Consider the following 16,934-nt stretch of genomic DNA (forward strand, 5'->3'; position numbering starts at 1 on the left):
GAAGCGCGGTTGTTCTAGATACTGTGTCATCACTGTGCTGTGGGGATATTGGACTGAAGCGCGGTTGTTCTAGATACTGTGTCATCACTGTGCTGTGGGGATATTGGACTGAAGCGCGGTTGTTCTAGATACTGTGTCATCACTGTGCTGTGGGGATATTGGACTGAAGCGCGGTTGTTCTAGATACTGTGTCATCACTGTGCTGTGGGGATATTGTACTGAAGTGAAGTTGTTCTAGATACTGTGTCATCACTGTGCTGTGGGGATATTGGACTGAAGTGAAGTTGTTCTAGATACTGTGTCATCACTGTGCTGTGGGGATATTGGACTGAAGCGCGGTTGTTCTAGATACTGTGTCATCACTGTGCTGTGGGGATATTGGACTGAAGCGCGGTTGTTCTAGATACTGTGTCCTCACTGTGCTGTGGGGATATTGGACTGAATCGCGGTTGTTCTAGATACTGTGTCATCACTGTGCTGTGGGGATATTGGACTGAAGTGAAGTTGTTCTAGATACTGTGTCATCACTGTGCTGTGGGGATATTGGACTGAAGCGCGGTTGTTCTAGATACTGTGTCATCACTGTGCTGTGGGGATATTGGACTGAAGCGCGGTTGTTCTAGATACTGTGTCCTCACTGTGCTGTGGGGATATTGGACTGAATCGCGGTTGTTCTAGATACTGTGTCATCACTGTGCTGTGGGGATATTGGACTGAAGTGAAGTTGTTCTAGATACTGTGTCATCACTGTGCTGTGGGGATATTGGACTGAAGCGCGGTTGTTCTAGATACTGTGTCATCACTGTGCTGTGGGGATATTGGACTGAAGCGCGGTTTGTTCTAGATACTGTGTCCATCACTGTGCTGTGGGATATGGACTGAAGCGCGGTTGTTCTAGATACTGTGTCATCACTGTGCTGTGGGGATATTGGACTGAAGTGAGTTGTTCTAGATACTGTGTCATCACTGTGCTGTGGGGATATTGGACTGAAGTGAAGTTGTTCTAGATACTGTGTCATCACTGTGCTGTGGGGATATTGGACTGAAGCGAGGTTGTTCTAGATACTGTGTCATCACTGTGCTGTGGGGATATTGGACTGAAGCGCGGTTGTTCTAGATACTGTGTCATCGCTGTGCTGTGGGGATATTGGACTGAAGCGCGGTTGTTCTAGATACTGTGTCATCACTGTGCTGTGGGGATATTGGACTGAAGCGCGGTTGTTCTAGATACTGTGTCATCGCTGTGCTGTGGGGATATTGGACTGAAGCGCGGTTGTTCTAGATACTGTGTCATCACTGTGCTGTGGGGATATTGGACTGAAGCGCGGTTGTTCTAGATACTGTGTCATCACTGTGCTGTGAGGATATTGGACTGAAGCGCGGTTGTTCTAGATACTGTGTCATCACTGTGCTGTGGGGATATTGGACTGAAGCGAAGTTGTTCTAGATACTGTGTCATCACTGTGCTGTGGGGATATTGGACTGAAGCGCGGTTGTTCTAGATACTGTGTCCTCACTGTGCTGTGGGGATATTGGACTGAAGCAAAGTTGTTCTAGATACTGTGTCATCACTGTGCTGTGGGGATATTGGACTGCAGCGCGGTTGTTCTAGATACTGTGTCCTCACTGTGCTGTGGGGATATTGGACTGAATCGCGGTTGTTCTAGATACTGTGTCATCACTGTGCTGTGGGGATATTGGACTGAAGCGCGGTTGTTCTAGATACTGTCATCACTGTGCTGTGAGGATATTGGACTGAAGCGCGGTTGTTCTAGATACTGTGTCATCACTGTGCTGTGGGGATATTGGACTGAAGCGAAGTTGTTCTAGATACTGTGTCATCACTGTGCTGTGGGGATATTGGACTGAAGCGCGGTTGTTCTAGATACTGTGTTATCACTGTGCTGTGGGGATATTGGACTGAAGCGAAGTTGTTCTAGATACTGTGTTATCACTGTGCTGTGGGGATATTGGACTGAAGCGCGGTTGTTCTAGATACTGTGTCATCACTGTGCTGTGGGGATATTGGACTGAAGCGCGGTTGTTCTAGATACTGTGTCAGCACTGTGCTGTGGGGATATTGGACTGAAGTGAAGTTGTTCTAGATACTGTGTCATCACTGTGCTGTGGGGATATTGGACTGAAGCGCGGTTGTTCTAGATACTGTGTCATCACTGTGCTGTGGGGATATTGGACTGAAGCGCGGTTGTTCTAGATACTGTGTCATCACTGTGCTGTGGGGATATTGGACTGAAGCGCGGTTGTTCTAGATACTGTGTCATCACTGTGCTGTGGGGATATTGGACTGAAGCGCGGTTGTTCTAGATACTGTGTCATCACTATGCTGTGGGGATATTGGACTGAAGTGAAGTTGTTCTAGATACTGTGTCATCACTATGCTGTGGGGATATTGGACTGAAGTGAAGTTGTTCTAGATACTGTGTCATCACTGTGCTGTGGGGATATTGGACTGAAGTGAAGTTGTTCTAGATACTGTGTCCTCACTGTGCTGTGGGGATATTGGACTGAAGTGAAGTTGTTCTAGATACTGTGTCATCACTGTGCTGTGGGGATATTGGACTGAAGTGAAGTTGTTCTAGATACTGTGTCCTCACTGTGCTGTGGGGATATTGGACTGAAGCGCGGTTGTTCTAGATACTGTGTCATCACTGTGCTGTGGGGATATTGGACTGAAGCGCGGTTGTTCTAGATACTGTGTCATCACTGTGCTGTGGGGATATTGGACTGAAGCGCGGTTGTTCTAGATACTGTGTCATCACTGTGCTGTGGGGATATTGGACTGAAGCGCGGTTGTTCTAGATACTGTGTCATCACTGTGCTGTGGGGATATTGGACTGAAGCGCGGTTGTTCTAGATACTGTGTCATCACTGTGCTGTGAGGATATTGGACTGAAGTGAAGTTGTTCTAGATACTGTGTCAGCACTGTGCTGTGGGGATATTGGACTGAAGTGAAGTTGTTCTAGATACTGTGTCATCACTGTGCTGTGGGGATATTGGACTGAAGCGCGGTTGTTCTAGATACTGTGTCATCACTGTGCTGTGGGGATATTGGACTGAAGCGCGGTTGTTGTAGATACTGTGTCATCACTGTGCTGTGGGGATATTGGACTGAAGCGCGGTTGTTCTAGATACTGTGTCATCACTGTGCTGTGGGGATATTGGACTGAAGCGAAGTTGTTCTAGATACTGTGTCATCACTATGCTGTGGGGATATTGGACTGAAGTGAAGTTGTTCTAGATACTGTGTCATCACTGTGCTGTGGGGATATTGGACTGAAGCGCGGTTGTTCTAGATACTGTGTCATCGCTGTGCTGTGGGGATATTGGACTGAAGCGCGGTTGTTCTAGATACTGTGTCATCACTGTGCTGTGGGGATATTGGACTGAAGCGAAGTTGTTCTAGATACTGTGTCATCACTATGCTGTGGGGATATTGGACTGAAGTGAAGTTGTTCTAGATACTGTGTCATCACTGTGCTGTGGGGATATTGGACTGAAGTGAAGTTGTTCTAGATACTGTGTCATCACTGTGCTGTGGGGATATTGGACTGAAGCGCGGTTGTTCTAGATACTGTGTCATCACTGTGCTGTGGGGATATTGGACTGAAGTGAAGTTGTTCTAGATACTGTGTCATCACTGTGCTGTGGGGATATTGGACTGAAGCGCGGTTGTTCTAGATACTGTGTCAGCACTGTGCTGTGGGGATATTGGACTGAAGCACGGTTCTAGATACTGTGTCATCGCTGTGCTGTGGGGATATTGGACTGAAGCGCGGTTGTTCTAGATACTGTGTCAGCACTGTGCTGTGGGGATATTGGACTGAAGCGCGGTTGTTCTAGATACTGTGTCATCACTGTGCTGTGGGGATATTGGACGGAAGCGCGGTTGTTCTAGATACTGTGTCATCACTGTGCTGTGGGGATATTGGACTGAAGTGAAGTTGTTCTAGATACTGTGTCATCACTGTGCTGTGGGGATATTGGACTGAAGCGCGGTTGTTCTAGATACTGTGTCATCACTGTGCTGTGGGGATATTGGACTGAAGCGCGGTTGTTCTAGATACTGTGTCATCACTGTGCTGTGGGGATATTGGACTGAAGCGCGGTTGTTCTAGATACTGTGTCATCACTGTGCTGTGGGGATATTGGACTGAAGCGCGGTTGTTCTAGATACTGTGTCATCACTGTGCTGTGGGGATATTGTACTGAAGTGAAGTTGTTCTAGATACTGTGTCATCACTGTGCTGTGGGGATATTGGACTGAAGTGAAGTTGTTCTAGATACTGTGTCATCACTGTGCTGTGGGGATATTGGACTGAAGCGCGGTTGTTCTAGATACTGTGTCATCACTGTGCTGTGGGGATATTGGACTGAAGCGCGGTTGTTCTAGATACTGTGTCCTCACTGTGCTGTGGGGATATTGGACTGAATCGCGGTTGTTCTAGATACTGTGTCATCACTGTGCTGTGGGGATATTGGACTGAAGTGAAGTTGTTCTAGATACTGTGTCATCACTGTGCTGTGGGGATATTGGACTGAAGCGCGGTTGTTCTAGATACTGTGTCATCACTGTGCTGTGGGGATATTGGACTGAAGCGCGGTTGTTCTAGATACTGTGTCATCACTGTGCTGTGGGGATATTGGACTGAAGCGCGGTTGTTCTAGATACTGTGTCATCACTATGCTGTGGGGATATTGGACTGAAGTGAAGTTGTTCTAGATACTGTGTCATCACTATGCTGTGGGGATATTGGACTGAAGTGAAGTTGTTCTAGATACTGTGTCATCACTGTGCTGTGGGGATATTGGACTAAAGCGCGGTTGTTCTAGATACTGTGTCATCACTATGCTGTGGGGATATTGGACTGAAGTGAAGTTGTTCTAGATACTGTGTCATCACTGTGCTGTGGGGATATTGGACTAAAGCGCGGTTGTTCTAGATACTGTGTCATCACTATGCTGTGGGGATATTGGACTGAAGTGAAGTTGTTCTAGATACTGTGTCATCACTGTGCTGTGGGGATATTGGACTGAAGTGAAGTTGTTCTAGATACTGTGTCAGCACTGTGCTGTGGGGATATTGGACTGAAGCGCGGTTGTTCTAGATACTGTGTCATCACTGTGCTGTGGGGATATTGGACGGAAGCGCGGTTGTTCTAGATACTGTGTCATCACTGTGCTGTGGGGATATTGGACTGAAGTGAAGTTGTTCTAGATACTGTGTCATCACTGTGCTGTGGGGATATTGGACTGAAGCGCGGTTGTTCTAGATACTGTGTCATCACTATGCTGTGGGGATATTGGACTGAAGCGCGGTTGTTCTAGATACTGTGTCATCACTGTGCTGTGGGGATATTGGACTGAAGCGCGGTTGTTCTAGATACTGTGTCATCACTGTGCTGTGGGGATATTGGACTGAAGCGCGGTTGTTCTAGATACTGTGTCATCACTGTGCTGTGGGGATATTGTACTGAAGTGAAGTTGTTCTAGATACTGTGTCATCACTGTGCTGTGGGGATATTGGACTGAAGTGAAGTTGTTCTAGATACTGTGTCATCACTGTGCTGTGGGGATATTGGACTGAAGCAAAGTTGTTCTAGATACTGTGTCATCACTGTGCTGTGGGGATATTGGACTGAAGCGCGGTTGTTCTAGATACTGTGTCCTCACTGTGCTGTGGGGATATTGGACTGAAGCGCGGTTGTTCTAGATACTGTGTCATCACTGTGCTGTGGGGATATTGGACTGAAGTGAAGTTGTTCTAGATACTGTGTCATCACTGTGCTGTGGGGATATTGGACTGAAGTGAAGTTGTTCTAGATACTGTGTCATCACTGTGCTGTGGGGATATTGGACTGAAGCGCGGTTGTTCTAGATACTGTGTCATCACTGTGCTGTGGGGATATTGGACTGAAGCGCGGTTGTTCTAGATACTGTGTCATCACTGTGCTGTGGGGATATTGGACTGAAGCGCGGTTGTTCTAGATACTGTGTCATCACTATGCTGTGGGGATATTGGACTGAAGTGAAGTTGTTCTAGATACTGTGTCATCACTATGCTGTGGGGATATTGGACTGAAGTGAAGTTGTTCTAGATACTGTGTCATCACTGTGCTGTGGGGATATTGGACTAAAGCGCGGTTGTTCTAGATACTGTGTCATCACTGTGCTGTGGGGATATTGGACTGAAGTGAAGTTGTTCTAGATACTGTGTCATCACTGTGCTGTGGGGATATTGGTGCTCTGTGTGGCACAGATTGCACAGAAGGTGACGCTGGCGCAGCAGGTACAGTCACACTTAGTGTCCTGGGACCGTTGTGCCTTCAGTGTCCCCAGATATACTAGCAGTGATGTCTGTGGGGATACACTGCTTGTATACAGGAGTGGGGCTGGTGTTACATACACCCGGGGTAGCGCTTGTGTAGACTGTACACCGTTCCCGACACCTGTATGACGTGAGATGACTGCCATGTGTATCAGTAATGCACCACAGCCTATAGTAGTGTCCTGTATATACCTGACACACGTATGTAGAGGTGCACCTGTCCTGTATACACCTGACACACGTATGTAGAGGTGCACATGTCCAGTATACACCTGACACACGTATGTAGAGGTGCACCTGTCCTGTATACACCTGACACACGTATGTAGAGGTGCACCTGTCCTGTATACACCTGACACACGTATGTAGAGGTGCACCTGTCCTGTATACACCTGACACACGTATGTAGAGGTGCACCTGTCCAGTATACACCTGACACACGTATGTAGAGGTTCACCTGTCCGGTGTACACCTGACACACGTATGTAGAGGTGCACCTGTCCTGTATACACCTGACACACGTATGTAGAGGTGCACCTGTCCAGTATACACCTGACACACGTATGTAGAGGTGCACCTGTCCTGTATACACCTGACACACGTATGTAGAGGTGCACCTGTCCTGTATACACCTGACACACGTATGTAGAGGTGCACCTGTCCAGTATACACCTGACACACGTATGTAGAGGTTCACCTGTCCGGTGTACACCTGACACACGTATGTAGAGGTGCACCTGTCCTGTATACACCTGACACACGTATGTAGAGGTGCACCTGTCCAGTATACACCTGACACACGTATGTAGAGGTTCACCTGTCCGGTGTACACCTGACACACGTATGTAGAGGTGCACCTGTCCTGTATACACCTGACACACGTATATAGAGGTGCACCTGTCCTGTATACACCTGACACACGTATGTAGAGGTGCACCTGTCCTGTATACACCTGACACACGTATGTAGAGGTGCACCTGTCCTGTATACACCTGACACACGTATGTAGAGGTGCACCTGTCCTGTATACACCCGGCACACGTATGTAGAGGTGCACCTGTCCTGTATACACCTGACACACGTATGTAGAGGTGCACCTGTCCTGTATACACCTGACACACGTATGTAGAGGTGCACCTGTCCTGTATACACCTGACACACGTATGTAGAGGTGCACCTGTCCTGTATACACCCGGCACACATATGTGGAGGTGCACCTGTCCTGTATACACCTGACACACGTATGTAGAGGTGCACCTGTCCTGTATACATCTGACACACGTATGTAGAGGTGCATCTGTCCTGTATACATCTGACACACGTATGTAGAGGTGCACCTGTTTTCTATACACATGACACACGTATGTAGAGATGCACCTGTCCTGTATACACCTGACACACGTATGTAGAGGTGCACCTGTCCTGTATACACCTGACACACGTATGTAGAGGTGCACCTGTCCTGTATACACCTGACACACGTATGTAGAGGTGCACCTGTCCTGTATACACCTGACACACGTATATGTAGAGGTGCACCTGTCCTGTATACACCTGACACACATATGTAGAGGTGCACCTGTCCTGTATACACCTGACACACGTATGTAGAGGTGCACCTGTCCTGTATACACCTGACACACGTATGTAGAGGTGCACCTGTCCTGTATACACCCGGCACACATATGTAGAGGTGCACCTGTCCTGTATACACCTGACACACGTATGTAGAGGTGCACCTGTCCTGTATACACCCGGCACACATATGTAGAGGTGCACCTGTCCTGTATACACCTGACACACGTATGTAGAGGTGCACCTGTCCTGTATACACCTGACACACGTATGTAGAGGTGCACCTGTCCTGTATACATCTGACACACGTATGTAGAGGTGCACCTGTCCTGTATACACCTGACACACGTATGTAGAGGTGCACCTGTCCTGTATACACCTGACACACGTATGTAGAGGTGCACCTGTCCTGTATACACCTGACACACGTATGTAGAGGTGCACCTGTCCTGTATACACCTGACACACGTATGTAGAGGTGCACCTGTCCTGGCTGTCCCTGTGCACCTGGTGGATGGGGAGGGAATGGTTGTAATAAGTTCCGCCTTGTGTAAATATTCTCTCCTACATGTCTTCCTGTAGATCACCTCTATATATGGTATATGGGGAGTCTGTTCTCCTACACATTCCCTGGTCAATCTCCGACTCTTTCCCACTCTGGAACGGAGTTCTCAGCCACCTTTCCTCCCACTGTTGTCTGACCTTCATGGTGACTTTCATCCATCCTTACATAACCGGCTCTGATGTGTCCCTACTGTGTCCTCTACACCATCCCGGTGATAGAGTGCAGTCCTGATTATTTCTCCCCTCTCTCTCTTTCTCACCTTTCTCTCTCACCCTCCCCTCTCTTTTTCTCCCCTCTCCCCCTCTCACTTCCCTCTACTCTCTCTCCCTTCCCCCATCTCCTTCTTACCCCCTCCTCTCTCCCACTCCCCTTTCATACTACCCCTCTCTACTTCTCACCCCCTCCTCTCTCTCTTCCCCCCCTTTCACCCTTTCATATTCCCCCTCTCTCCCACTTTCTGCCTTTTAAACTTCCCCTCTCTCCTTCTCACTCCCCCTTTCTCCATTTCATACTTTCCCCATCTCCTTCTTACACCCTCCTCTCTCCCACTCCCCTTTCATACTACCCCTCTCTACTTCTCACCCCCTCCTCTCTCTCTTCCCCACCTTTCTCGCTTTCATACTTCCCCTCTCTTCTTCTCTCCCCTTCCTCTCTCTCTGTCTCTCTCTCTCTCCCCCTTGCTCCCTTTCATACCCCCCTCTCTCCTACTTTCTGCCTTTCATACTTCCCCTCTCTACTTCCCACCTCTTCCTCTCTCTCTCTCTCTCTCTCTCTCTCTCTCTCTCTCACTCTCTCTCCCTCTTGCTCCCTTTCATATCCCCCTCTCTCCTACTTTCTCCCTTTCATACTTCCCTCTCTCCTCACCCCCTTTTCTCTGCTCCTTTTGCCATTTTCATACTTTTGTCCCCTTTCCATCTATTTCTCATCTCTTCTCTCGCTCCTCTGTAAATCTCTCTCACCCTCCACTTTTTCTCACCTATCGCTCTATCTTTCTCGTCTCTCTTTCTCACCCCTCTCTCTCTTTCTCACACTCATCTCTTTCTCTCAACCTCCACTCTTTCACCCCCCCCCTTTCTCTCCCTCTCCCCTCTTTCTCAACATCTTTCTTGCCTCTCCCTTCTCCCCCTCTTGTTCTTCCCTCTCTCTCTCCCTCCCTCCCCTTTCATACTCTCCCCTCTATCTTTCTCACCTGTCTCTCTACTCTCTATCTAGCTATCTCACCCCCCCCCCCCCCTGTCTGTATCTGTTTCACTCACTCTCCACTATCTCTTTCTCTCTCACTCTTTCCCTCTTCCCCCTCTCTGTTGGAACCTCTCCCTTGCCCTGTCTCCCCTTTTTGTTACATGTTCTCTCTTGTTTGTGCTCTGTTTCTTTTTTCTTTGTATCCTTCTGTTTGGCTTTCTCATTCCCTCTTTTTTCCTGCTGTATTATATGTTGAGTCTCCACAGTACGGAACACTTCCCGAGTATCTGACATGAGTCTCCCACCTGCCCGAGATGACAGATCCATCGCCCTCCGCGAGCATTAGATACAGGAACATATAAGATTTGTTGAGGACTCTGATCTCCCCCCCCCCCCCACCCCCCCCTTACGCTCGCTGAATCCCAGCTGCTTTTGATGTTGGGGATATGGCTGCCAGACCGTCCGTCAAGCTGATTATGAGAAGAGTTTCTCTCTCATCTCGGCTTTTCCATTATTTTTCTTTCCCAGGGTGTGAAAGTCTATTTGCTCTGCTCTGACCAGGGGCAGCATCCGGTATAGCCCAGTTATTAAGCCCAGAGGCATTGCGCTGGCTTTATGGCGGTAACCCAGCCTTCTCGGAAGCAGTACTTATGGGAAATGTTTATGGGTAGAGTAATAAAATACTGCGGGCAATTAAAACGGTCTTGATATATAATGAAGAGCCATGTAACGGCCAGACAGGTGAGGATTCTTTTGATCCCTAATCATTGCTGGCGTCAGGGGCTGCTGGAGAGGCCTTCTACCAAATATGAGGACTCCGCTACAGTCTAAAACTTTCTTTTAAATTAAAAAATAATTATAATTATACAGTATGTAAATAAGTATGCAGATATAGCATTTAAAATCCATTTGTAAAAATGAAGGAAAATAGCGATGGATGAGGTAGAACAGAATTTGGGGACTGTGTAATTTCCTATGTGACCGTTCCGTTGCTTTGCTCATTATTGATCGCTGTGAAACGTTGCAGATGATTCACCATCTTTTCCGCTCCATGTTTTCAGCTCCATTCCCCCATGAATTCCGTCAGCAGCACAGAGGACATCAAGCCACCTCTGGGAATAAACGGCATCCTAAAAGTGCCCGCTCACCCCTCAGGAGCCATGTCTGCCTTCACCAAGCACATCTGCGCCATCTGCGGGGACAGATCTTCAGGTATTTATCTAAGTGCTACTGTGTGTTGCTAGATAGGTGACTTTGCGGAAGCAAATACTCAGGGCTGTCTGACCACTGTGTATAATGTACATCTATTAATACCACATATACAGAAATTCTTTCCTAACCCGTACAATAAATAAACGAGTTTGGGCAGTGGACTTGCAGACAGAACAAAAAGAGCATTAATCTCTAGCTTTGGGTAGGGTTCTTAACAGTAAGAGCAGTAGAGAGACCCTGCATTTGTAAAGCATTTGTACATCTATTAATACACATATACAGAAATTCTCTCATAACCCGTACAATAAATAAACGAGTTTCCGCAGTGGACTTGAGGTCAGACCTTGCAGACAGGACAAAAAGAGTATTAATCTCTAGCTGTGGAAAGGGTTCTTTACAGTAAGAGGAGTAGAGAGACCCAGCATTTGTAAACAGTTTTATAAGAAAGGATTGGACATTTAGCTAACATTAGAAGCCTGTTCTCACTAACCACCACTGATCACAAAGAGTGAAATTAACTATTTGGCAAAATAGGCTAAACTCATGGGTGCTGTGATCCAGTCCGGCCAATGCCGAGCAGTTGTCAAGTCTGTTTCTGACTCTGGAACAGGTGGAGCAGTGGCCGTGGTGGTTTGTGGTATACTAAGAATTTTCCTGAATTCATTTGTGGTTTGAACTTTCAGCTTTGTTGTTCCCGACTCCGATACATGTAAATGTAAAGCACTTTGGGGGGAATTCAGTTGTTAGCGCCAGCAGATGGCACTCAACGGAGCTATTCGTTGTAACTAGGTCTGGGTGCGATCGGCTGCCGGCGCCAGTATTTGAGCTCGCACCCCACCCCCGAGGGTGTGGGGAGGTGAAAAGCGCCAAAAAAGTGACCCAATTTAGTGCTCAAATGGGACTTTTTGCGTTGCGTCCGTTTGTTTGGGCGGGTTTAGCCACTCTACTTGGCTAAATCCAACCTCTCTTGGTGCGATCAGAGCGGAGGAAAAAATGTAATTGCGCCCCACGATCTCTCATCGCTTTAGACTGGAGATCGGATACGCAAAACAATTGCATTATCCCCTTTGAGACCTAGTGGGAGAAAAATGCTATTAGGATTCCCATGCACAGGGCAAAATCACCAATTTGTTGGATCTCTGAGGTTGAACCAGTATACCAGATCAACAGTTCAATGCTTGGGTCTGAACCAGTATACCAGATCAACAGTTCAATGCTTGGGTCTGAACCAGTATACCAGATCAACAGTTCAATGCTTGGGTCTGAACCAGTATACCAGATCAACAGTTCAATGCTTGGGTCTGAACCAGTATACCAGATCAACCGTTCAAGGGTGTGACTCTGAACCAGTATACCAGATCAACCGTTCAATGCTTGGGTCTGAACCAGTATACCAGATCAACCGTTCAATGCTTGGGTCTGAACCAGTATACCAGATCAACCGTTCAATGCTTGGGTCTGAACCAGTATACCAGATCAACCGTTCAATGGTTGGGTCTGAACCAGTATACCAGATCAACCGTTCAATGCTTGGGTCTGACTCTGAACCAGTATGCCAGATCAACCGTTCAGTGCTTGGGTCTGAACCAGTATACCAGATCAGCCGTTCAGTGCTTGGGTCTGAACCAGTATACCAGATCAGCCGTTCAGTGCTTGGGTCTGAACCAGTATACCAGATCAGCCGTTCAGTGCTTGGGTCTGAACCAGTATACCAGATCAACCGTTCAATGCTTGGGTCTGAACCAGTATACCAGATCAACCGTTCAATGCTTGGGTCTGAACCAGTATACCAGATCAACCGTTCAATGCTTGGGTCTGAACCAGTATACCAGATCAACCGTTCAATGCTTGGGTCTGACTCTGAACCAGTATGCCAGATCAACCGTTCAGTGCTTGGGTCTGAACCAGTATACCAGATCAGCCGTTCAGTGCTTGGGTCTGAACCAGTATACCAGATCAGCCGTTCAGTGCTTGGGTCTGAACCAGTATACCAGATCAGCCGTTCAGTGCTTGGGTCTGAACCAGTATACCAGATCAACCGTTCAGTGCTTGGGTCTGAACCAGTATACCAGATCAACCGTTCAGTGCTTGGGTCTGAACCAGTATACCAGATCAACCGTTCAATGCTTGGGTCTGAACCAGTATACCAGATCAACCGTTCAATGCTTGGGTCTGAACCAGTATACCAGATCAACCGTTCAATGCTTGGGTCTGAACCAGTATACCAGATCAACCGTTCAATGCTTGGGTCTGAACCAGTATACCAGATCAACCGTTCAATGCTTGGGTCTGACTCTGAACCAGTATGCCAGATCAACCGTTCAGTGCTTGGGTCTGAACCAGTATACCAGATCAGCCGTTCAGTGCTTGGGTCTGAACCAGTATACCAGATCAGCCGTTCAGTGCTTGGGTCTGAACCAGTATACCAGATCAGCCGTTCAACGCTTGGGTCTAACAGCTGGGTAAGGAAGGGGTCAGATAGACATGTGATGTTAGATGTGGCCACCGTCCAACCAGATTTACCATGCATCCCGCTCACAGGCAGATAAACTTTTTGGACCCGACATGATGTAAAACGACGGCACTTGTGGGCGCCGTTACCCTTGTATATAGATTTGGCGATGCGTTTCCTTCAAATGAATATTCTGTCTATTCCATAGTGTCACTGGATAGGTCCACTCCGTCTGTAGTAAGATAGGGACATAAGGACTTTTCATAGCCTGCTGCGTATATTCCACCATCTAGGTGGCTCCAGCCTGTGAGCAGTGAGATTATTTTCCCGTAATCCGCTGAACAAATTTCTGTGTTATTGTATCCGTTACCGCGAAGCTGGTTTCAATGAAAGGCAGTGAGTGGGGGCAATCAGACATGTTCCCGGGGGTCGGACTTTTACTTTCTGAGTGATTTTGCGCTGTAAATGATATATATTTTTTATTTGGCCTCACCCGCTGCGAGGATCTGATTAGTGTCTGAATTCAAAGCATTTCATCTTGTTCGTTTGATGAAATCTTAAAAGGAAGTTGTCGGGTGCTCTGGGAGTTGTGGTGAAGGGTACACGGCACAGTCCGGGACCTCTCCTTACATGCCTGTCTCCACCGCGTCTGGCATGTGGTTAAGATGACAGTGTTGACTGTCTATTGTTGTGAGTTCCTTAATCTTCTCGGTAACCAGACCTGACCCTCCTCGAACTTGCGTGAGGAATGGAAAAATTAAACATGTGTCACTGCTGTCAAAAGTAATTCTGGAAGACGGGGGCAGAGAGACCCCGGGCGATAGAGCGTTAGGTAACAAACTTCAATAAATGATTGGTTACGGAACGGTGACAACAGCTCTCAACCTCTCCTAAAGCCGAGCTACACGTACCTTTGGCTTGCTGTCACTTGTAGTTCCCCATCATTAGAAATAGAATGGATATAGAAGCATCACGTGCTTGTCTCTCTCTCTGGAACAGGCATTGGATAAGTGCAGTGTTTGCTTCGTGTTTATACGGCAGGCATTGACCTTCTCACTCTACCAGAACGTGTGTAAGAACGCTGAAGGATAAATGCATTTTGTTTCGTGTAGCTTTGTGGATTCCGGCGTATTTTTTTTCAGCGATTCATTGACCCCGTCGGCCTTGAGTTTTATTTTTGCCTGTAGTGAGGCAGATTTCTTGCTGCTGCCGCTGGAACACGGCACAGGGAGCTGCCATTGTACAAAGTCTCGCTGCAGGGAGGACGTAGGTCACGTTCCGCCACCGTGTGATGTCACCTTCTCCTCTGCCACAACCACACACGTGACTGGCCACAGACCATTGTTCTCCATCCACGATGAAGGAAAGGGGTCTCCAAATGAATTCTGGCGCTGGAAGCGTAGGGACAGATTGCTGGATCCAAGGGGATGAGGACATTTAACCTGATGCTGAAGGCATGCACAGCCGGTGTCTGGCGCAGCGGAGGAGTAGTTTTCTTCTGCGCATGCGTCCAGATAGCCCATTCCATAGAGTCGGAGCCGCATGGCTAATAGCTCGACCCCCAGAGGAATTACGGGAGATTCTAGGTACTGCTAAAAGTCCTTCATCTACAGATGGCAGGAAGCGAGTGGGGCATTAAGGAGCCAGAAGCTGCTTCCGGTACCTAGGGCCCTGGCCATGTAGAACTTTGTAACACACTTACCTACTTTTTTGTCCCCTCCTCCGGTAGGGCACGTAGCTGGCGTGGCAGGTGTGAAGGCGGGCTGTGTGTGTGTGTGTGTGTGTGTGTGTGTGTGTGTGGGAGGGGGGGATGTGGAGCGTGGTGACACGATCGCACCTTTGTGGCTCCACCCCCAGCTACAACAGGCATTGTATAGCAAGGGTCGGCGCTGTGATGACGCGATTCAGCACGAATTGCGTTGTCTGGTTCCCTCGGATTTCCCACTTGTGCTCTGTAAGTGGCATCCAGGGGGGCGCACTGAGTAGCTGGCTTGAGATGCAGGAGACTCCCCCCCCCCCCCTTTCAGGGGGCTGGGAGTGCTACCCGATTTTCGGGTGCCTCCCAGCCGTTCCGGGAGGGTAGGCAAGTCTGCGTTGCAAGTCAGTAAGCCAATCTTGGAATGGATTCACCATCTTACAGGCAGCCAGTGTAGGGAGTAGAGAATGGGTACCAACCGGTATTACAGCATGCGTGGATGCTGGCAGTGGGCATGTCAGTCCTTGCACATTAGGGCGGACGGGTGTACACAGACTGGTGGACACTGCTAAGTCCTACTCTGAGTCAGCCCCATTGTGTTGGCGTATCCTACAGTGATAAAAGCCCTATTACAAATGATCACCATTCACCACCGAATAATGTTCTCCAGTTATTCTCCAGTTTCCCACCTGAACCCCGATGTCTGTGTGTTGCGAGGGGTAGGTCGTTTAGGCTTGTATCCAAAGGGTTAAAAAAAAAAAAAAAAAAGCCCAAAACTATATGCACGATGAAAGACCGGCGCCTTATAGGAGACACAGTGATGTCATCCCTAAGTGATGACATCATAACTCACTGATTATAGAGTTACTGTGTGCAGAGTTTGTATGTATATATTGCATCACTTGTGTATTGTAGACGCAGACATGAGATAAGAGAAGGAATGGACTGGATGTCATTGTATGCTCTATTCTTATAGGAACAATAATATATCCTATGTACAGACGCTTCCCACATGTCTGAGCTATGTTACATTATAACTGGTCATTAAGCCAAGTGATTCCTTCACCATTCTCCTGTCTATAAATTGCAAAGACAGTAACGGCAATGTTGAATGCTGAGGTGAAGTAAGTCACCCGTAGATTATCCCGTGCCCACGCCAGAGGCTGCAGGATGCTGTCTCTGCCCATCAGTAGTTACACTGAGGTAATTGTAAGTATATATAGTGTCTCCCACTGGGAGAGATCACCGGGGCAGCTCCCACTCAGCAGAAGCAGAGATTACTGTAATAGAATATACAGAGCTATGGACAGGCATCTCATATATTCATTAGTACAGCCAGAGTCTTTCTGCTCCCCGTCCCTTGCACTTCTGTTCTCTAAATGGACGCTTTAAAGGGCTGCACTCTCTGTGATATCACTGGTTCCTAGTGACCGGATAGGCTGCAGTCTCAGTGATGTCACTGTTTCCTAGTGACCGGATAGGCTGCACTCTCAGTGATGTCACTGGCTCCTAGTGACTGGATAGGCTGCACTCTCAGTGATGTCACTGGCTCCTAGTACTGGATAGGCTGCATCCTCAGTGATGTCACTGGTTCCTAGTGACTGGATAGGCTGCACTCTCTGTGATATCACTGGTTCCTAGTGACCGGATAGGCTGCACTCTCAGTGATGTCACTGGTTCCTAGTGACCGGATAGGCTGCACTCTCAGTGATGTCACTGGTTCCTAGTGACTGGATAAGCTGCACTCTCAGTGATGTCACTGGTTCCTAGTGACTGGGTAAGCTGCACTCTCAGTGATGTCACTGGATCCCAGTGACCGGATAGGCTGCACTCTCAGTGATATCACTGGTTCCTAGTAACTGGATAGGCTGCACTCTCAGTGATGTCACTGGATCCCAGTGACTG

The 16,934-nt window shown here is 48.0% G+C and overlaps 1 protein-coding gene across 4 annotated transcripts in view; it reads left to right on the forward strand.

The window, feature by feature from the left end:
* RXRA (retinoid X receptor alpha) overlaps positions 1–16,934 on the forward strand; it is a 257,227-nt gene that overhangs the window by 150,322 nt on the left and 89,971 nt on the right. For all 4 annotated transcript variants that reach the window (XM_063935903.1, XM_063935904.1, XM_063935906.1 and 1 more), the window contains exon 4: positions 10,731–10,881. In XM_063935903.1, the coding sequence (XP_063791973.1) occupies positions 10,731–10,881 (151 nt within the window). The remainder of the gene's footprint in view (positions 1–10,730; positions 10,882–16,934) is intronic.

Source organism: Pseudophryne corroboree, chromosome 8 (genome assembly GCF_028390025.1).
Source record: "Pseudophryne corroboree isolate aPseCor3 chromosome 8, aPseCor3.hap2, whole genome shotgun sequence".
NCBI classification, from domain to species: Eukaryota; Metazoa; Chordata; class Amphibia; order Anura; family Myobatrachidae; genus Pseudophryne; species Pseudophryne corroboree.